The sequence below is a fragment of the Pseudopipra pipra genome, chromosome 12 (assembly GCF_036250125.1).
Source record: "Pseudopipra pipra isolate bDixPip1 chromosome 12, bDixPip1.hap1, whole genome shotgun sequence".
Lineage (NCBI taxonomy): Eukaryota > Metazoa > Chordata > Aves > Passeriformes > Pipridae > Pseudopipra > Pseudopipra pipra.
Window position 1 is genome coordinate 13448196 of NC_087560.1, and position 23250 is coordinate 13471445.

Sequence of the window (23250 nt, forward strand, 5' to 3'; positions counted from 1 at the left end):
GGACACTGTGTTATTTGGGTTGGAGGCAGAGTAAAGCCTGCTCATGGTCTTGCTGGCACTTTACTTAACAAGCAACTCTGCCAAGTGATTTACTCCGTTACTCAAAGGAAGTGCTATGCATTCCTTGCCTTTTCCAAGGTTATAAAAGACTCAAACAGGTATGCCTCAACAGATGCACTAGAGAGTAACTCCCTAAGGCCTAAAGCAAGCTCTCAACTTTTGTCAAAAAAAGCAAATGCTTTAATGAGGACAAGCTTAGTTTTGAAGACATGGTAGGCTTGCAGCCACTAACAGCCTAGGGCCTCAGTACAAATGAAGGTACTTCGTATTCCTGAAGTGTTTTCCAAAGAGGAGTAGATTTAATAACTCTAAAACAAGCAACAAAGCATTACAGCCTATTTGCCTGCCAGACTCAGAATCTCAAAGCACAGTATTTCTATTTTGACAATTTAACCACTTGAGATAACTATTCTAACTGTTAATCCAAACTAAGCAGTATCTGTCGCAGTCATCTTAAAACCTAGCACAAGTCTGGTAAACCCACAATTGACTCCTGACAGTGTTCCTATATATATTTACAGTAAAGAGGTACACAAAGGCTCAGGAGAGCTCAGGAACAAGCAGATTAGGTCACAGGCAAAAAGGCCACATTCTACAAAGATCCCATGACTCATTAATAGGGCAGTTGAGACTAGCTGGAGTCACCCTTAACACTGTTCCAAATCCTTTACTTCTTCTCATTGCTAGCTCAAGGAAGACATCTCACTCAAGGTGAGAGCCCAAAATCATGGCAGTTAAGCACTACCACCTCTGTAGCTTTGCTGTCATACTCTAGAACTGTTGCTGTTTCTTTGCACTGTGTTACAAGCAGGGCTAATCCTCCTAGGATAGAAATGTATTTTCTGGATGGACTGGTACAAACTCCTCTCGGGTCACATTTTACAAAGCCTCAGAAGTAGCGTTTATCCTTTAGAGACAGATTCGTTTCACATTCCACTAAACCAGCAATTTCAGCATCTCTAAAATCATTTGAGCAGGCTTGTGGTAGACCTACGAGTTCTTTTCCAGAAGAAGTTTTCAAAAACATGCCTCCTTGATTAAAACATGTGTAAGAACTGGCAGAAGAGCCAAGAAAAAGTGAATTCAGTATTATTAGCCTCTTCTCCTCCTCCTCCTCCTCCCATGTAAGCTCAGTTTAGTTCCTAGGAAACAGTAAGAAACTATTACCCTCATTTGGGTGCAGCAGTTGTGTTATCCCAAAGGAGGCTGATCAATGCCTGGAAATTCCATAAGGTTGAAAATAAGTCCCCCAGGTGCCATGAAATACCTACCGTATGTGAACATTCGCGGAGAAGTGAGCTCAATGTTTGGTAAGGCTCCCAGGTGGTTCAGGACAGCACATCTGTACCCATTTTTTTGGGCATAGTCGACAAAGGTGCGGATATACTGCTTCTCACTGTGGTTGGCAATCCCCGGGCAGATCACCATCGTGACATCCTCTGTGCACAGAGAGAGGGGAGGAAGTTAAGTAAATGTCACTTCATGCAAATGAAGAGGCTCAGAAGGTTTCCATTCCAGATCCATGGGAAACCATCTACCACAAGCGAGCTAAAATTCCTACTAGTCTGCCAAAAATCCTGTGCAGGACAGGAGACCAGCAGCTCCAGCACTGCAGATGTGAAAAAGTAATTCATGTTATGGGAGATGAACGGCTTTTAACTTCAGGGAAAGCTGTGCAAACAGTTCTACAGACACTGCCTAGAGACCAAGAGTATATTCTTCCCTTTGATGGACATTTTTGACATTACACATGTTCTGCCTTCTGACAGCCTGCTGTGACTGTGCTGTGTGTGGAAGCTGTGGAGCCCAGTGCTCATTCATGCACCAAGTAGATTGGTTATGCTATTTTCCCCTCATTTCCCATCCAGAGCTGGGTGTAATACAGATCTTTGAAATGAAGCTTTGCTAAGCACAGACATGCTGATCAGCTGACATTAGCCATCATCTACTTTGTGGCTAATCTAATGATATTTGATCTGCTGACACTGCTCACTACTTTAACAAGATATCATTTCATCAATGAAGAAAGTAATTGTTGTAATTCAAGTAACCACAGTAAATTACATTCAGGATTAGCATGTGCTCTTCAAATTAGCTATCACTCTCATATGCAAAGCTCCAACATTACCAGCTCTAGCCACTGAATTTTTGCCTCATTAGAGAAGCATTGTTCAGATTCTCTTCAGCTACAAAGATAACAGTAACTGCTCTAGTGCAGCATTGTACCATGAGGATCTCAACACTGACAATTAAATAAAGAAATCTGCTTTTTCTGAAGGTCAAATGGGAGTCATGGGCTCTATCTTCATCCGTCTCCCAGAGCACAGAATCAAGGTTAGCAGCCAGCAGCTGTTTGACTGACCTCCAATGCAGTGCTCAGACCGTGGCTCAAAGAGATCAAATGTGGCTGTCGCTCCATCTGGCATCGTGAGGTACTTGCGAAGTCCGTATGGATGTGGTGATCTCACTCTCCCCATTTTCCCATAAAGGGCAGTCTGGATGTGTCCACTCTTTCCCCAGATCAGGGGTGGAATGTACCTGAAAGGCAGTAATTTAATGGCTTACCCTTGCTGTGTTAATGATCCTTTAAGAACAGATAAGCACTCCCATAACAAATCTCTCACCAGTTACCAAATATAGTAACAGATATGGAATTGTTTTTGCTATGACTGAACTGGCAGCAGTGATCTTTGCAGCCTTACACAAGAGGAGAGACCAAAATGCTCTCAAAGCTAAAAAAACAGCACCGATAGCAGCAGCAGCAGCCAAAACCCTGACATTCCTCTATATTGAGATGTTAGAGGCACAAATGCTCCTCAATAAATACACAGAGGCCTTGTGCCTCGGTGAGACTGGGACTCCATGTTGCCAGCCAACCAAAGTGACCTCTAGAACTGCAAAGTGTTGTAAATCTGTTTTAATTGAAACACTGAAGCCTTCTGGGTTGAGCCACATGACCTTGTGTAAGCACTTACCCGTACAAGCTAGTAGCAGAAATGACAGGATTCACAGCAAGTTTTAGAAAACTGAAAGACTTGCTGGTTGGGACCATTTTACACAGAACTGCTTTACTAAGTTAAGGAAAGAGCACAGGACAGGTTGATTTTGCCTCTCAGAATTAGGTAAATTTGGGACAATTTTAAGAGACCCATTCAGAACTGGCCAAGCTTTGCTGAATTATAAATCCCTTTCAATCAGAGGGGTGAGTCTACCAATTATTTTTGTTCATCAAGGGTATATTAAAGCTAAGTGACAAAGCAGATTGTCTTTTCCTGGCTTACTGGCCCTCAAAACAGATATGTGAGAAACATAGCTATGTGCTGGAAAGCATTGGAGGCTTAGTTATCAGGTTTTTTTAGTACAAGCAGAACTGCAAGTGGTGTAACAGGAAACATACTGTGCCCTACACCACCACCATGTGGGAAAGTCACCTGGCCACTCAGCAAAGGAGACTGAGCTGATGCCTTGAAAAAGACGGTTCTATCAGCACTGAACAGGAAAGCATGAATGATTTATTGTTTAGAACAGCAGTCCCAGGGGACACACTTCCAATCAAGAAACTGTGGTCTCTGCTACACAGAACAGGGTATCCAGAAGAAGCTTTAGAGCTGCTGACACCACCCTGGATCCCGAGAGATTAGCAACTCCCTCCCTGTTGTGTTTAGGGCTTCCTCGGTTACTCCCTTTGAATTCTTGAGACCACATGAAGCAGAGATCATGTTCTTCCCTGTCCACAGAAAACTAGCATCTCAGGACTCAAATTTACTACTTAAGCCCATAATCCACTAGAATGTGACTGAAACCTTACCTTTGTGCTCTGACACTACCTACTCACACAGCTGGACCTTCCCCATGCCAGCTCCTATGTGTCATATCTGCAACTCCCTCTTCCCCCGCACGCTCCTTAAAAAGACTTCCTACAAAATAAGAACTATTTAGGCTTGTTTAGCAAGATAAGAGTAGCAGTATGCTCCTTCTCCCTGTTCTCTTCCCTCATCTATGAGGGAGACTTCTTACAGTCAAAGCAACACAGCAGTTCACTGTAGTTTCGCTCAAATTTTTGCAAGTGCACTTCCCAAAGAAACCCAAAATAGATTCCTGTAGAATCAGCTGCCACTTCAATAAAGGTAAGCATCAGCTGGCAGCTTTTGCAGCAACCTCGTAAATTGGCCCTCAGTGCATCTTGGATTTGATCACTCAACTATAAAGCTTTTCAAAGGATCCATACAAGGCCAGTAGCACTACCCCTCTTCTGTCAGCCCAGCATCTCTGCACTGGGTCTTGCCAGGTACCACGTGCAGCTGTGCAGACTCCTAATGATAGGGACTGTACAAGCTCATCCTCTGAAATAGCTGGTAGAGGTAGAAAGTAGTCAGTGGATCTATTCTCACGATTCAGAGTAGATATCCATTGGAATAATGCAGTCATTGGAAAGTTTTGGCAATTCTGCTTCCATACAGTGCTTTTCAAATCAACATTTATCCCAAAATCTTACCCCATGAGGCTAACAGGGAAGCAATACCTTCAGCTACAGCAGCTAAGCTATACAGCTGTCACTGATTACTGCTACCATCTTGATAGAAAAAAAAATATAAGCCAAAAATCAAGGATCTCTGCCAGCACAAAACCTTTCCTCATGTTTAATCTACAGTTCAGTTTCCAGCTATAGGTTACAGTCATCCACTGGAAGGGATGCAGCAGCAGATACCAGATACCCTCTCTAGGGTGTTCCTAGAGAGGAAATAAGAAGAGTCTTCAAAGAGTCACCACTACTGCCAGAGTTTAAGACAAAAGGCTTCAAGCATACTACTTACCAGTCTGCCTCCACAGATGGTTCCTCTTGGGAAAGAGACCCCCAAACCTGATTTTGAATAACCCATCTGCAATAACTCAAACCTTTATGCTACTTTTACGGGCAAACAGCACATGCAGTTTCATTGATACATTCTTCATTTAAGGCAGGAATCCCTCTGAGTATCCATAATGGACAAATGATATCTACAGTTTCCACATCTTCCTCAAAGCTTAAACTCTGTGAAGCCCTATGGACAAGGGAACACTCACTGTTGCTCCTTTCAGAGTGAACAAGTGTTTGAGCATCCTATGGACCAAGTAAAATGCTTATCTTTTATGATGCTAACTCCAGTCAGCTGCTTAAGCATCACACTGCCTGCAGCAAAGATGCCTTGTGTTAGTCATTCTGCATGAAAATGCACTCTCAAATAAATATTTAAAGGTCAAGACTCAGCATGAGTAATGTGCATAGTACTCTGATGCAGTTTTGTTACTCCTATTTAGTAATACTTAAGCACAGTTGTTAAGTGTATTTCTACAGTTTGCACTTTATTTTAAAGCAGTTAAAGCTCTGAAATATATCCAAACCTTCGAGCAGCAGCTTATCTCACCAATAGTTTTGTTTAGGTCCATCAACCTTTAAGGGACAGGCTTGTTGTGAGGCAAAACACATCCCTTAAGTATCCAGGCTCCAGGAGATTGAACACCAGGGAGATTGAACAGGGAGGGGGAAAGAAGTTGCCTAGATCGTACAGATCTTGCATTATCAGAGAAAAACTAAGACTGATTAAAATTTACCTTACCAGATTGATGCAAAAACAAGCAGCTATTAAAAAAAATATTACTTTTGTTTACCAAGACAAGCTGCCAATCTAACTACTGCAAAACCTACTAACTGCTTGACAGTGATTCCTCTCTATCACTGAATTCAGGTAAAGTCTGTCCTCAATTAAGGACAAGATCCTTATAATCTATAGCAGAATCAGACATATGATCTGTCTATCATGCTCTCTGTTGACCCTCCATTTTAGGAATGGATAAATCTATTTTTGAAATCTTCCTGTAAGTGACTTCTATGCCTTTCAGTGAGATGAAGTCTACAAGAACTTCCAAGACCAAGTACTGAGCCTGATAGTGCAAGACTGTACAGGATTGAGGGAATGGACATCTTTTTATACAGGGTTTGTGTGGACTTTCAGCTTGCATTTACTAAAATCATTCAAAGAGGAAAGCACAGAAAGAACTCTTCAGCCATGAAGGTGCACAATACCACACTGGTGAGGGAAAATATTCGCCAGGAAATGTGCAAAAGCCTTCACCCCTCTGAAAGATAAAATTTATTTAAGCCTATTATGTGAGAAACAGTTCCAAAGACATTCCCATATTCAACCCAGCTGAAAAAACCCAGTGCTGATAGCAATAGCTAGCACAGACTGTTCTGTAGTGAAGCCAACGTTCCTCATGGCAAACAGCTGAAAAAGATGCTCCTCCAAAACAACATCCTGCAGACAAGAGCATGTACTCAGGGTATCCTTCTTGTGGCTTACCTTAACAAAACAAGCTCAACAGGATGCAACACAACCATGCAGGCTGAGCAACTAAGTAGTATTCAGTATAAGGCACATTTGAGCATTGCCCTTCAGAATTTATGCTAAAACTATCACTACAGCTAAATTTAACCATGTCTTTCAAACAAGGGCCCTTCACTCAAAAGCAGTTGGCTTCCCTCCAGCATTGATAATCAGCAGAAACAGAGAAAGACTTCAAAGACTTCAACTCCTCTATGTCTGCTATAAAACAAAGTGGTTTTGAAAAGCAGTGTATTGTAGAGATTATTACCCCAGCACAGCAAACTTCCCTGTATGGAGATGACTCACTATGTATTCCTCAGTATCCTGTTCCAGTGAAGCTGCTCACAGATGTACAAGAGCCCAGGCCCAAACAGTGCCTATAAGCAGCATTTTCACTGTTCTGCAATAGTGGCTTATGGCAACAGAAGCTGAGCAGACAGCTGGGTGGTGAACAGCACTCAGGAAGACCTCCTGCCAAGACCTCCACACAAGGACAAGAATAATGTACCACAGTAACACAGAGAAGCATGTACTGATAAAATCCAAAGGAAAAGTTGCATTGTGCTAGAAATGGATATTTTTATGTCTGAGAAACAAAAATGGTTTCCCAGTTTGCTCCAGACCCAAAGGCTTTTAACTGACTCATTTTCCTGTTTTGATTTGGTTGCAATAGACAGCAGGGACTCTGGGTAAAGATAAATATTTGAAGCAGTTATGTCTTCCAGTAACCAGCCCTATAACTTCCAGTAAGAGGATTCTGCAACAGAAGGCAGACACGAGAACAGGGCTGGGGATGCAAGTTACTTATTATGGAAGCTGACTTACATGGCACGAGAGTACAGAGTTCAGTTACATAAATCTGCTCACAAATGCTAATTTTTTAGCACCAAATTTGCATTTCAACTGTGCAGCACAGCCCCCCATCTTGATAGGTGGCTGCACACAACAGTGCCCAACAGCAAGAGAATTCCTAGGTTTTCCATAAATATTTCTCCTAGCATTTTAATATTTAAAACAATTCCAACATGTGATTGTTGATTAAGTTTAGTGGCTCTCAGGCAGTAGATTATAATTTTAGAGCATGTGCATCGCTCAGTATGCAGGAATTTAGGAAAGCAGCAGCTGTATAAGCAGCTCACACAAAGCACATAAAAACTGTGCTATTTTTATTAGCAAGCATCAGCATTCAGGTCCTCAAAGATCTGAAGTGGAAGTTCAGCAACAGGCTTATTTCTGGAGCATTACTTCATTTCATCTGAGGAGATTAACACTTTAAACATTAACTCTTAAATGGCCTTTGATGTCCTGTAGTACCTTGGATATTGATGGTGAGAAAACAGAGCCTACAATTTGTCCATGTCAGGACACACTGAGAACTGCTGCCAGCATTACAGCAGGTGACAGATTATTTTTTCCCCCTTTATTGAGCAGTTTGGAAGTATTTAAAGAATGCTTTACAAAATCAAACTTAGTTTGAACCTTGTCCTTTACTTGATGTGAGGGAATGCAATTTGAATTCTGATCAAGAAAACTCATCTAGAAGTCTGCAGGGTTCAACCCCCTCCCACAAATATATAGAAAGCAGCTTTTTCTGCATCAGCTCATCTAGGCTGCTCAATATGATGAAAACAGAGCAAATATGTAACAAAAAAAATTTAAGCAGCTTAAGGAGCTTCCATGTCCCCTGAGCTTAACAACTGGAGTAGAAGTGTTTGCTGCCCATGGAAACTGTATGAAGTTAAAAGTATTTAAAAGAACAGACTGGCCTCCTTGGCTAAACCACCTCCTTCACCATTTAGGCAGCTTTTATTTAGTAAAGTGCCCAACACACCCCTCCCTCAACCTTCACTAACTACAAAGAAGTATTTTAGTCGAAACAAGGCATGAGGATTACAGCACTTACAGTCTTCCTTCAGAGGGTGAAGGCTTTTTGATGATAAGAACTGGAGAATAAGGCTGCTGCCAATGCCACAGCACCCAGCAAGAACTCAAAACCCCGAGGCTGCTTCCCTCCCCAAGGTTAACACTTCGACTTACCAATAGGGAGCTGCCATTCTCCCTCTACCTCTCAGCATGTTCACCTGCCAAAGCTTCAGGGGTAACACTGTTGTTCTAGTTTATTATTCTCCTGGAAGTGTTCCTCCCAGGGTAAAACACTAAGGAGTTGACAGGAATCAAACACTGCTTGCTATTAGGAGGAAGAAAAGAACACTGAAAAGCTTGAAGACAGCTTTTCTGACTACTTGTCTCCTTGCATCCAGGAGAAACGCAGTGACAGTGCAAAGGAGTCTTATGGTACCAGGCAGCCTACTTATCCAGTATAGGTTAGTGTGCAAACAAAGGATAAGAAGGATCTAGGCTGGATCTTTGACAGTGTTTACTAACAGGCTTGACAGTCATCTGCTTCAATCTTTGAGGAGCTTGCCTTTATTGATGATAAAAAGTGTGCAGACAGCAAGGATAATTATTTTCGATAGGGGTGACACGTGCCACATCTCTACAGAAATAAAGATACATACACTTGATGATAGAATAAATTGTAAACAGCCAAAAAAAGTCTAGCCTACTACAGCAAGCACTGGTCAAATTTATCTTCATGAATCAAAGAGCCAACGCTGCATTTCTACAGGAGTAAGAGCAGATGAAGGACTTTCTGCACCCATTTGAAAGACAGGAAAAGGAGACAGCTTCGGCCAGGGATTAGGCCCAAGGGCTCGAGAGCACCAATAGCTGGGCTGATTTGCAAGAGCTTCCATGCAAGCAGCAGCAATTTGAATGGAAAAGGGTCTGATTATACTACTCCACTTGGCAAGCCAAAGTACAAAGCTGGACAGAGCAGAGGAAGGGAGACAGAGGTAAGAAAACATGAGCTCTAAGAAGACATTCTTTTGCTTACCAGTGTTTGCTAGATAAGTAGAAAGCTTCTACCAATTTAGAGAACTGTAAAAAGCAGTACTAACATCAGTGAGTACAAGGTACCTGGCACGCAGCCATCTCAGGCAGTTTTACAATTCAAAGTTCCTAAATTATTCATCTACCACCACTTGGCTTACTGAACAACACCACGGTTACCACGGCTAAGTTCACAGGTGAGGATGGTGCCATAAAGGGAAAATAAAGTCCAAAAGTGTTTTCTCCAAGTACTTCTGAACACCTGCACAGATAGAATAACTTTGCTTATTTCTGCTTTCTCCCTGCCACCCTGTTTTTCCCAGCAGTACCCTCACCCCTTCCTCCCTGAAGTGTAAGGGAGCTGAACAAACCAGGTCTGAAAGCCAGTTCACAGCTGTGAACATTCTTCTGTAGAGAAGAATTGGTCATATAACAGATCTGACAACAAACCCAGTACTGATATAACAAAAGGGATTGCTGGGCTACTTATTTTGCTTTCATGGTAGAATTTGAAAAGAGCTGCTTAATCAGCTTTCCTAACACTCTGAATAATTAGCAAGTAATCAAAGCCTTGCAAGATTTTTCAGTGGAGTATGGCACAAGCTGTTTTCACACAGCTTTTTGCTAATTAGTCCTGCAAACTATTTCATGCATAATTGCAGGAATTTAAATATATTTGTTCCACTTTAGTCCCCAGGTGACTTTCATGCCTAAAGACAGGATTTCTTTGATTTTTTTTTAATTTCTGTATTGAAAAAAGTCCATGATAACATCAATAGTAAGAAAAAAACCCACATATACATCATCTTAAAGCTGTCTGTCCTGTAAATCCTTTCAATCCCCAACAGCAATTATACTCCTGTCTTCCTTAACAGAGGTACAGTGGTAAGAGGACTGAACAACTACCTATTGACACATTGTTCTAACTTGTTTCAGCTGAGTTTGCTTCCTGGGGTCATGGAAACCTTTCAGACAATATTCTACCCAAGAACCATGTACTGGAGATCACTGCTGCAGCTTTCAGAGAAGTTGGCAAGCCTGAGCTCAGCTGATCCAGAGAAAACAACCCACAACTGCACACTATTAACACAACACCAGGGTTCTGCAAGCAGCTCTTCACACCTGCAATTAATGCACAACAGATGTCTAAAAATTGCAGTACATGTTCTGCATTTTCACTCTTTAGGGTATGGTTTGCTCTCCAACTGAAAGTCAAAAACATGGCTGTAATACAGTAGTGCTAAGAGCCTGTGCTGTGAGAAGAGCTGAAATAGGGGTAATATGGACTCTGAATTAGCTTCCAATCCATTTCCAAAGATTAGCTGATACTAATATGCCTTCAAGACTGGTGTCAGCTTCATGACACCAGCACAGCTTCATGGTTTCTCCTTCAGTGACTATGTCAGTCTGGACTGCTACACTGAGGTGGCAAGTGTCTAAGGTACCAAGTAACTTGAACCTCCTTAATGTATTTTTTAGGTATGTAATTGCTTTGCAGTTGAGGCAGTGGACATAATCAAGAATCCAAACACACATTACTACTGAACCTGGAGTGCATCACAGAACCCTCTTTGGGTTCCAATTTAAAAACAGATAATGCTTTGTTTCCTCTAAAAGTTTACAGACCCCATGGCCTTATATCTTACACCTTATGTAATCAAGGCACCCAACACAGCACTGCTAAAAGCCTCTCATCTCCCCTAGAATGACTATCCTTAAGTCAGTTTGACTTTTGAGATCCAGAAGGAAAGTTCATGCAGCTGCACTGAGCACTTACTAGATAATTGATGTATTTAGGGCTTCTAAATAGGACTTGCAAGTTTTCAAAGTGATTGCAGAAGATAAATACTGTAATCAAAGTCCTTGTCCCTCCAAATGCTCATGAAATTGTACTAAATGCTTCCTATTATTGGTGAAGGTTACTGGTGAAGATAAAAGCTGCTGCACTGATTCTGAAAGTCCTAGAATGGAGGGTCAAGGATCAGCCTGCTCAAATACACAGCTGACATAAGGTCAACTTGAAGTGAATGCAACAGCCTTAGAGCTGGTCAGTATGTCATCACTTTATTAAACTAGTTATGATGTGCTCTACCCAGTAATACATTTAATTAGTTTTCAATCAACTTAAGGCACTTCAAATAGGAGTAGGCACTTTAAAACTAATAGCCACCCCTGTGTTCATTATAAGCACACTGACACAGCATAAAAACCATTTCCTCCCTGTGACCCCCAACAGATTTCCTCCCTAAGAGAAAGGAGTACAAGAACACGAACAAGTGCTGACTGCATCCGTGGAGAGCCCTGCACAACAAGGGTTGGTCCTAACTCCAAGTACCTGGGACACTAGCAATAATGAAATGCTTGACTTGGAACAGGTTTATTTTATCAAGATTGCACCCTGCACCAATTTATTTGCACCCAGGTTTAAGAAACAGACTAGGCAGAAGAAGAGATAAGTGCAGCTCTTATTCCTATAATACAGGTCAACATGGAAAAAATGTACTTACTCTTTGGTCAGAAGTGGGCATGATTTGAGTAGAAAGCGGGCCAAAGCAGAGTCCTGGTAAATGAGTTCAGGAGGGGCAGTTGGGCTTTTTAAATTCAAGCAGCGAACAATAACATACAGCACAGCAGCAACTGCAGCCAGCTTCACCCCATCAAACACTGCTGGCAGCTCAGAGGTTTCCAATATTGCACTCATTTTGAGCCTAGAGATTAAAAAAAAAATATATATAAAAGCTTTTAGAAATATACCGTTGGATGTATCAACTGTCATGTAAAATACACAACTGTGCTAACCAACTAAATTGTTAGTCAACACTGCTAAGAAATCCTAGCATATCAACTCAGACTAGCAACTTTCAAGATGAAGGGAAATTTATTTGGTACTGGTCTAAGCACCCTGACCAACAGAAGAAATGGAAACTGGGTGATCAGCTGGGAAGGAGATTTATTCCTAATCAGTGCTGCATTACAATTGCACCAGTGTCTCAGGTGTCAAGCCCTGGTCTGCAGCCAGTCAATGCATTCAGGATCTTGCACAAGACTACCCACAGCTCAAACAGAAGCCAGGTGAAAAGTCAGTCTATAAAGACACCTTAGCAGCTTTGGATGTGTGTTTCCTCACAAATGTACAAGACAGACTTGAAAATGAGAACCTGAAAGAACTACTGTGTTAGTTCCTCAGCCTGAGTTTTACAATTCCATGAGAATACTGGTACTAAATCCTGCCTCGGTTTAAGGTGGTCACTTTACATACTGGCAATTTCAGCATTTCTTTTAGTTCACTGCAGTTCTGCAGCCGAAGGACTAGATTAATATCTGGTCTTTCAAGGGCTTCAGAGTAAAGGAACAGAGGCAGGGAAAAGAACTAAAAAAAAAAAAATACATCCTTCTGGCTTGAAATCAAGTTTTTAAACTGATCCAGCTTTCTTTGAACACACAGTTCAAGCAGCTGGCTGCAGTTGTTGAAGGGGTAGGTTTTTCCCTCAGTCATATGGGTAGCCCAAGTAAGATATCAACCAACAAGCCAAGTCTTACCAATTTCAATTTTTCCTCAAGCTAGAAAAAAACCTGCCAGTCCTCAGTAGACTTGTCACCTTCTGGATCCACGTGCTACAGGAATTACCCTGTGAAGGGAAGAAAAACAAATTGATTATTACTGATAAAGCTGCATCTCTCAGCTGGAGATAAACACAAATTTATACAAAAGTCCCACCACAGACATTGCTAGTGATTTGTGTAGTCAGTCATAACCACTTCAACTCTGATCCATCTGCATCAGAAATCTCTTGCCCGTGGACAGATTCCAGACTAGATCACTTGCCTACAGCATATTAATGCATCTGCAGTATGTAAATACACCTTCATGAGCAGAGACAGACCCCATCTCTGCAAGACAGTGCAGCACTGTACCAAATTAGAAGAACTATCCTAATCCTTTTGTATTTAAAAGACCAGAATTAACAGGATGCTGTTTTACTCAACTTCCTGCAATATCTACACTGTTACTGAAGTGTGAAGCCAGACTGAAAGAAGTTTCCTGCTACTTTTATTCAGGCTTAGCAAGGCAGCTCACTCCTACAGATGGAAGCTTGTAAACAGTCTCTGCTTGTTCCCACACTTGCTTTTTGAGATGTTACAACATATCACACTTCAAGACCGTGAGAGCCACAGGAGGCTCAGACACAGCCACCTAATTAATACTAGTGCACATGCAAGAAGGCTTGTTACAAGAATTTGATGATGCCAATAAAGGACAGAGCTTTCAGTCTGTGACCATAAAAGCGTAAGTGATATTTACAATTAGAGTTGGCTTCCTACAGGCACAACAAATCGATGGGGAATCAGAGCTTCCAGGAAAAGCTCCAGAACTGTCTGCTCCCTACCACAGCTGCTGCTTCCAAATGGAAAACACACCACCAGGACAGATCATATCAAAGCTTTATTCTTCCTAGCAGGAATGAAGAGCATCAGAAGTACTTTCTGTACTCAGTGCAGCTACACCAAAATCCCTTGGAAGAAAACACAAATGACATCAGTTATTGATTAACAGTGTGCTGAAAAGCTGCAAGTTTCTGCCACCGTAACCATATGCATCACAGAACAGAAGGTGAGGAAAGAAGAGACATTTAATTTTGGACAGCTCTGAAGCTTTTATTTTCCAATTCTGAGCTTCACAGTAGAAGGGAGCAGAGTGGGCCACAAAAAGACATCTTCTACTCAGAAGATTACATTGGCATCACATATCTCAGTGAAGAGTTCAAGTAAAATGTGCAGCTCTATCATGTCCATACTTAGTATATTTTCACCAACCCTACCATCAGTTGTGTAGGAGACAACAGGCAAACTACAGAAATGGCTTCCCCAGAGAAGGCACAAGTGGCAGAAGAGCAGACCAAGTTCCTGAACTCCAGGACAACCAGGTGCTTGAGCAAGTCTTCCACAGCTGAAACTCCCTGGAGTTCTGTTAACATATTCCTTTCATTGTTTTATTTAGAAAATTATGAGACACTAATACAAGACTTATCCCAGACCTTCCTGCCACCTGGATTTTAAGATAGCTTGTCATTTACAGCTTTCACCTTAGTGAATTTGTTAAAAATAAACCTGGGCACAATTAGTCATTAGGATTTTGTACTAGTGATTCAGTGTAACTGATCCAGCTAAGCCCTATCTCCCTGAGAATGTTCTCTCCCATATAATCTTCAGATTACAAACACACCACGTCTTTTCTGATACTTTTAGATCTCATTTTAGGCTGTCACTCCCTTAAAACAGCTTGATATTACTTACAGAAAAATCAGCTGTTGGTAGGCAGGATTATGCTTTGACACTTGTGAACCAGTACTTTTCCATTTTAAGACAGTCTAAACACACATTCACTGAACTTAACGCACCTCAAACATGTGCTAAAGGATCATGTACTTGTCAGGATCTTCACCCAAAAGCTCAGATCAGTCTGTAGATGTAACACAAAGCTGGCACTGCTGCTGCAGTTGCACAGGTATCTGCAGTGATTATTTAAGCAATGGATCTAAGTCCATGAAGATTAGATTGGTAAACTCCAAGCCCTATGGATCCAGCTGTGGCACTTCAGGTACCTCCTCTACAGTCTGGTATTTCTGAAGTCCTAAACAGACCCATCTCAGCCAGGGCAGATTTGCAGGGGCTGAGTCAAGGCACCCTGCTCTAAAATTTCAAGGGTTTAGCTTAATAAAATGAATTTGAGCTCTGCCTCTAATCACATAGGACAAATGCTTCCCTCTTTACCAGCTGGGATAAGGTCACCTTGCTTCTGTTTTGTTAAACCCTTTTTGCATTGACCCAATAAACTTGTCTATTTACGAAAAAGGACAGATAACCACAGTGTTGAGCCAGACAAATTTTAATCTAGAATATCCTCTAACAGGGTCAGCACTAATTTAAATGGACAAACATTTGGTCCTTTCTGTATGCAGAACACTGGATTCACTTCTGGCAGGTTAGACAAAACTAGCAAGAGGCAGTAAGTGTATCACTGGAAGCAATCAAGCCTGCCTGTACATCCATCACAGGGTTTGAGATCCACATTGAAGAACACAAAGAATTTGAAACTCTTGACCCCAAGGATGTTATTTTGAAGAACCTTAATTACATTTTTTTTTTTAAAGAATCACAGGCATGACAGCCCCCAAGACCTACAGCCCTTTTAAGTAATGTTCTTAAGTCCCAGTTGTGACTGAGAGCTAAGTTTAAAATCAATCACTGGAAAGCAAGTGCTGAATTTGTGGTCTTTTCATTTCCCCTTTCATCACAAAAAGCTGAAAATCATGTTGCAGGAAACATTTCAGCGCTATTTGCTAGAGTGCAATTCACCTGTACAAGTACAATGAGAAAAAAACCCCCATGTCTCCCCTTTCCAGACAGGAACAGAAACAAGTACAACAAAAGCCAGGAGAGCTACAGCAAATTCCTTACTATCCTTTCAAAGACACTACGTTTTGGAAAAGCCATCAAAATATTTACTTGTATAGTAAGTGAATACACAACTGTCAACAAATCCAGGACTTGTACATGTTTCAGTTACAGGCTTCCTGTGGAGAGGAAACTCTTCCAGGGACAGAAGTCACTTCATGCTGTGACTCAATGCGGCACAATCAGGATTTGTTAACTACCAAGCACTACAGCTCCTCCACCCATGGAAGCAGAGTCTGACTGTGCATACTGGAAAGCCAACATTAAAAAAAGCAAAGACATTAAAGGAAGCCATTCCCACAGGGTCCTTCCTTCAGGCCTTTTAATGAGCCACTGAAAGCCTCATTTCACTAGAAACCCTTCTGGCTAAAGCAAAGATGCAGCTACATGGAACAGACAAGAGCAAAGGCCTCTTTGAAAGGGACTCCACTAGCAAGATATTTTATGCTCCATTACATTGACTGAAGAATCTTGAAGGAATGCCATTTCCAGCAATGGCAGCTGAGTACAAAAGCCTCATAGCTGCCCTCCCACCAGCCAGCACTCTGGCTCACTGGTGCTCTCAGAGCTCAGCTGGACACCAAAGTGAAGAATGCTTGGCCAACACTGAAAGTCTTTAAAAATCCCCTTTCTTATGCTTTTACAGCTTCCACCAAGTAGTGTGATACTCTCTTACCCACAAAGATTCAGAAGAGTCAAAGAAGCTGCTTCTGACAGACTAAGCAGACAGACTTTGTTAACTAATGCACCACACACTTCTTGGACTGGTTTAATACATTTTTAGTGTCCACTTGGGGAATAAAACTCAAAGTAAGTATGTTAGACAAGAGAAAAGCAAACTCACCCTACTTTAAGAGTTGTTCCTAGGCAGATCAGAAGTTTTTTTTTACCACCTCTTTGAAGGGCAAAGAAGGATGGCTGTTTCACTCAAATTAGTTCTTTGGGGAATGTTTCTAGGAAATTAATTGTCTTTAATATCAACCAAACCTAATGCCTCTTCTGAAAGATACACTGCAAAACCAGAAATTACAGGCCTGTCACTGCCAGGTAAGATATTTAGAACCATGTTATGGAGAAGGGAACTTTATTTAAGAGAGGTTTGAAAGCCAGAGCAGTGCATAGTTTTTTAAATAAAGGAAAGTTTTATGCATATTACTCAAATCTCACTCCAGGAAGTGCACAGAAATGTCACATTACTGAGCATTCAAGGGTTTCAATGCAGAGGAAGATATTTTGAGACCATCCAGATGAAGATGAATATACCTGGGAAAGGCTCTGAAGCATGTGTCCTGATGGGAAAGGCTGCCAGACTTTTTGTAAAGCACTGGAGGGCAGTCTGAAGGCACACAATCCACACAACTACAGGAACCTGTTCAAGAGCAATCATGAAGAAAGCCTCAAGCTTTATTGCACAGTCCCATATCCTACCTTTTACCCAGCACTTGTATAAAAAAAATGATTTCCTTTTGATGGAAAAGTGTCAAGTCTAAACTGCTACTTTGTTTCAAGAAAATTAAATAGATACAAGTATTTTAGGACCACGCCAGCACTATACCTCATCAGCTTAAGCACACAAAGCAAGTCACAACACCACTTATCTTGAGACTGGCATGTACCCAGCCCAAGCTTATCCAGAGCAAAACCTCCCATAACCTTTGGTGGTGGCTTAAAGAAAAACATGTGAAACAAGTGCTGAGATCATCTTGATGCATCACTCGGTACTTCTGGCCATTTCAAAGAGCCAACTAAGTCTCAGAGCACAGAGGGTATAATTAAGAATTAGCTGAGCACTTCAAGAACTTAAGCTTAGGGTTAGATGTGGCCACGAGAGATAAAGCGAAGTCCTCAGGAGTCCAGCAAAGCCCCCCATGGTTTTGTTGTCCTATATCTGACAGATTTTATCTCCAAACACAGAGGGCACACTGACATGTCCCCTCACAAGGATGGTTAAAAAAACACTACTTGGACAGCACATGGAAGTCTTTGGTGCAAATCCCTCCACCTCGTGCCAGAGCCTGCACCCAGGCCAGGATTTGGCCGGTTGGCAAGCACAGGCACCAGCAAGTATTGTTTACACCCTGTTCCAAAAAGAATTTCTTGGCTGGTGCCTTCACTGGAATTTGACCTTTTCATGAATTACAATACTTGGCTCATACTAAGTTTAGAGGTACTGTGAGGTTACAGGGATAAAGTTCCCAGCACAAGGCACCATCAGTGCAGAAAGACAGGTGCGTTTAACTGGAGCTTTTTCCTTTTTGACTTTGAGGAATCCTACATCTTCAGAGCAGAAATCAACCACCTAAGAAGGCTGGGTGTATATCCCAAGGGAACTCGCCTAAGAAGCACCTGAGAATAATTCTACAGCCAACAGGTCCGAAGGCTCCTTAGGTCCTTCAGGTCTCCAAAAAGGGCATTTTACAGTCAAATGAGCCTTGAATTTCACTCCCTTCCAACTACAGGAACTGCCTTTGTTTCTTTACAATATCATTTTAGCTGATCAAAAATAGTTCAACTGCCCCACAGGCAGCTTTTGTGTATTACCCAAAGAGGTTGCTATGTAGACTCCGTGTACGTTGCCTTATCTGGTTCCTCTGTCTCAGACGGATTGAAAACCACTGCATTAGCTTTTATTGCACACACCTGATGAACATGATTAAACTAACACAGAATGAGGCTCTGACTTCACAGAAATCAATTAATTGCAGTAGTCAAATAACTATGTTTGCTTAGATAACATAAGCCTTTCCTTTATGATAAGATACAGGATACTTGGGACCGTCACACCCTGACCACTGCCTTATGGAACTACAGGGCAAAGCTTCAGCTTCTTGTTCAAGAGGTCAAGCTTACTTCTACATACAGAGAGAAATACTGGGTAACACCTTTCCACAGCCTTACAGCATTAGCTGCTTATCACACAACCCTGTGCCAGCGAGCAGCATCAAGCTCAAGGGAAGAAGTGGAGTAAACAGGCTGTAGAGAACCTGACAATCCATGCTCAGTAGTTGAGGGAATGATCCCAGCATCAAGCCATAGAGCTGGGAGAGCTAATAAAAACTACATTACAGACCAACATCCCCAAGGAGTCTGCTCTATTCCCTCACTATATTTTGAAGCACAGCATCATATTGTTAAAGCCTCATTTACCCTTCAACTCCAACCCCTCCATCCGCAGTCGCAGAGCTCAGCTCTTCATACTGGAGGAGCAGGTCAAAGTCCAAGCACATCACAGCTGTTTGCTCAGCCACAGGGTGCACAGACAAGCAAGTAGGGAACATGCTCCACACCAGACCAGCTGCAGAGCAAGGAAAGACCACCTATCCCAAAGCGCAACACAGGTAAGAGAACTTTATTCAAGACTGGTCCAGTTCAAGTAGTCTGAAAACACCTATATCTGAACATGATCCAAAGCTGAGGTGCCACTTGACTGAGGCCTTCAAACATCTTATTTTTTTTTCCCCAGTGAGCAGCTCCTCTCCACCGGGGAACAGAAGATTTGCAGAGTCATTCTCTCAGAGTCTGTCCATGACTGATAGAAGGCTCACACTAGAGAAGTCCAATTCATGTAATGACATTGAAAACGAAGCAACAACATTTCAGGACAGAAGAGTTGCATACAAAGAGACAGGACCTGACCAACACACAATTACCACCATTGCTACATTGCCCTCTCTCCTACTGAATTCCAAGTGAGAGGCTAGAGATATTATAGGCATATATCTTAGGACATTTTGTCCTTACCTCTTACAAGGACGTTCACTGTAAGTGGCTGTGCATCTGCTTATTTCACTTAGTGCAACCTTTCATAGTCACATATGCCCAACCTTCACAGAACTGGGTGTTCCAGTTAAGGGACAGCCAGGCTTGAAGACCTTCAGCATAACCTTTCTGGAACCTGCAGCTCTATGCAAAAGCATCTTTGAAGATTAAGTTTAGAAGCAGGACAAATTATTGAAGAGTGACCCTCTCAACAGCAGTCTTTTGTCCCCTTTTGAGGAGTCTGTACTACGCTTTTTGAGGACAGAATGTCCTGAATAGGGCTGTATCTCAGTTACTTGAAACTAATACATAAGACATTTTGGAATGGTCTTTGCAAGGGCTCAGTCCATATTAGTAGAGGAAGTTGTCACTCCTTTATTTTAGTCAGATCAAACCCACAATGAAAGGAAACAAGTATTTCTCAACAGCAGAGTAAGTAAGTGCGAGGCAACCGCACTTCTTGGTCAATCCAGAGGTACAGATAAAAATCTGTACCCTGGCAAGTGTGACACCTCCTTCCACTGCCGTTACCTCTAATGGAGCACAAGCACGAAGGTGCTTCAAGCATATGGTTTGTACAGAACTGCTTTGCAAAGCATTTTCAATTATTGCTGCCTGATATCAGCAAAGCAAGGTTGGCAGTCAGAGACAATCTTTATTATTAAGTCAACTGATACAGCTGAAGAAAAGACAAGCCCTTGGGCGTACAAGCCTTCCCAGAGCCAGAAGAGGCCGAGTTAGCTGCCTGACTGGGTTAGCATCACTGCCACCCACATATGATGGGCAAGTGGGACTTTGCTTCTCCACAAGAAGGACAATGTGCCCTTGCACACTGAAATTAAATCAACTGTTTGGTACTGCAGTCAGTCAGCTGAGTTTGATCAGTTGTTTAACTGTATATAAATTTAAACTTTGCAAGATATTTAGGCTGAAGAAGGGCAAATATTTGCACAGAAGATCAATTGTTCTATAGCACCATTAAGAATAGCAATTCAGAGCTATAACACCTCATGAAACACTGTTTCAGAGAAACTCAAAAGCAAAGATGAAGACTCCAATATACTAGCAAAACTGTGGTTATTTAGGCTTTTGCTGGAAAGTCCAAACCACCAGTTTCAGGCTATACCTTGCAATAGGAATTATAAGCACCCAGCTTATTATAAGATCCCAGCACTTAAACCCCTACCAGAGACTTTGCTAAACCCTGTTCTTTGTTAACTTATTCCAAGTTCTGGTACTGCCAGAGCCAGCAGTGTGAAAGTAGAGATGAGGAGGCAAGAGATACAGAGCAAAAAAGGGGAATAACAGGACAATGTGAATCCAGCAGCACTCAGCACTCAATTTCCACTATTGAACAAGGTTAAACTACAGAAGGTTTGAATCACTGCTCTAAAGCCACCATTTCCTGTTGTGCACCAAATCACACCTAGAAGTACAACTGGAACTTAGTAGATTCAGACAACCTGTGTCAAGGACAGAGGATGTTATTCAGCCATCTTTCTTTCCCAGTGCCACATCCCAGAACAACTATTTCAACGTGTTAATCTCTGCGTTTTCCCATGACAAGTTTAATAAAGCAGATTTATGAAACACTAAGAGCTTAAGCTGCTATTCATTCCCTGAATAGAAAAATATAGCTTTTACAAGAGTAGAATAAATTAATTTTCAAGTTTAACTTCTTCAGAAACAGTTGTGCATGATGGAAGGACTTATTCCCAAACTCCCCATCTTCTCCACCCCTAAAAAAGACAGTTTGGCACAATCTTAGATCAGCCCCATCTTCTGTGCAGCTAATTCACTCAGTAACACAGAGGACCTCCTGTGCAAAATCAACTGTTTTTAAGAATAAGGCAAGAGAATAGAAGAACCCAAACATTAGCTCTGATTTCCCTTTTAATAACCTTACTGTTCTTACTCTTGACTTTGAGACCAAAATAAGCCATGCCTCAAATAAGAGCAGCTGCACGTCCACTGATCCAAGAGACAGGAGAATCCATTGAAACTCCTCTTGTGAAATGAGAGCTAAGCAAGCACCTAAGAGAGGACACAGACAAACCAAGAAAAGATAACACAACAACCAGAGACGAGTTGTCAATAACAAAACTCCCTGGACACAGACAAACCAAGAAAAGATAACACAACAACCAGAGACGAGTTGTCAATAACAAAACTCCCTGTAGAGGAAATAAATGTTATCGAAGGAAGTCTGAAGATGAGATATCACAAATGCAAACAGCTGAACTGAGTGTCTTACAAACACCATATCAGCAGGGACTAGAACATGTCAACCTGAGCAATATTACAAATGCGGCTGAGTGTGATAAATAAGGCCTGTAAGATGAATATACTGTACCAGTTAGCTGACTAACTAACAAGCCACTAACATTTGTCACAGAACGAGGCACCAGTGCTGTGGAAGCCAAGCAGCAATCTGCAAGAGGCAGACAGGAATCTTTAGTGCTTGCCAGGCCAGTGACAATTGTACATCAACAATAAGAGGAAGCTGTTATGAATTCTCTGAGGAGACCTGCATGAAAATGCAGAATGCAATCCTTCCAGCCATAACTGCATGAATAAAGCTACTGCTGACAAACCTCTCCAAAGAAGTTAGTGTCAGGTGAGGGATTTCATCAGCTGTAACAGATGCACCTACCCACCGTGAGCTGGAGGAAGTCACAAGTTACACGCGAAGGTGCAGAAAGCAGCAATCCCATCACACAGGCTGACAAGCAGGTACATAGTATCTAACAAAAGGGAGTCTGAAGCTGATGCGAGATGCTCCTAGTGGGGTCAGGACCTTGGAGCACCAGAGAAGAAGCCGTTTGGGAGAACAGTGTGACTTGACAGCCGGAGGCACAGCTGCCCTGGCTCTAACCCACACGAGGGCCACCCTCTGCTCTGCACTGAGCTCCCGATAGCATCCCACCCGGCCTTCCCTCCCTGCGAGCACAGGGATGTGCAGCTCCCGGCCCAGCTTCACATCCCCAGGGAGGGCAGGGGGCGGCTGTCACCGTACCGCCAGTCCCAGAGCTTCCACCCCCGGGAGAACCCAACGCCGAGGGACACCCCACCTCCGCCCCGGGCAATAGACACGCGAGGACAACGCACGGCGGCTGGGCAGGGCGAGACCCGGCCGTGGGGCAGCCCCCTGCGGCCACGCACCGCCGGGAGAAGAAAGGGAGGGAGACCCGGCAACCTCCCGAGCCCCACGGGAAGGTGCTCCCCGCCTCACCTGCAGGCCCTGCCGGGCTCACAGCACCCTCCACTCCTCCCGCCGCCGCTCCCGCCCGTCTGCCGTGGGCCCGCCGCCCGCCGCCCTTTAGCAGCCGCCCTCGCCCTCCCATTGGCCCCCGCCGTGTCGCTTCCGCCTAGGACCGCGCGGCGATTGGTCAGAAGGGAGCTGAGGGCGGGAGCGCGCGCGCCTGCGGAGACGAGCGGGCGCCATTGGCTGGAGAAGGTTCGGCGGGGCGGGGCGTCGTGGTTCCATTGGCTTCAGCGCCTGTCAGTCAGGCGGAGAGCGGTGATTGGCGGCAGAGGGCGCAGGGGGTGGGGCTACCCGTGCCGGAGGGGGGCCGGGAGCGTCGGCGCCATGACAGAGCCTGAGAGAGCCACGGCTCCATCCTCAGCCTCGCCGCTCCCTGCTGCCGGAGCCAACGCCCGTGGTGCAGGGGAGGCTGCGTGAGGAGCGGCTCCAGATGATGGACACGTTCACCCCTCA

General features: G+C 43.0%; 1 protein-coding gene across 1 annotated transcript in view; it reads right to left on the reverse strand.

Annotated features, from left to right (window-relative positions):
- ABHD2 (abhydrolase domain containing 2, acylglycerol lipase) overlaps nt 1-22841 on the reverse strand; it is a 38230-nt gene extending 15389 nt beyond the window's left edge. Inside the window, exons 1-5 of the mRNA XM_064669002.1 lie at nt 22765-22841; nt 12858-12946; nt 11825-12025; nt 2423-2598; nt 1332-1499 (exon numbers count right to left, since the gene is read on the reverse strand). Coding sequence (XP_064525072.1) covers nt 1332-1499; nt 2423-2598; nt 11825-12018 — 538 coding nt within the window. The 5' untranslated portion in view covers nt 12019-12025; nt 12858-12946; nt 22765-22841. The remainder of the gene's footprint in view (nt 1-1331; nt 1500-2422; nt 2599-11824; nt 12026-12857; nt 12947-22764) is intronic.
- Between the last annotated feature and the right edge of the window lie 409 nt (nt 22842-23250).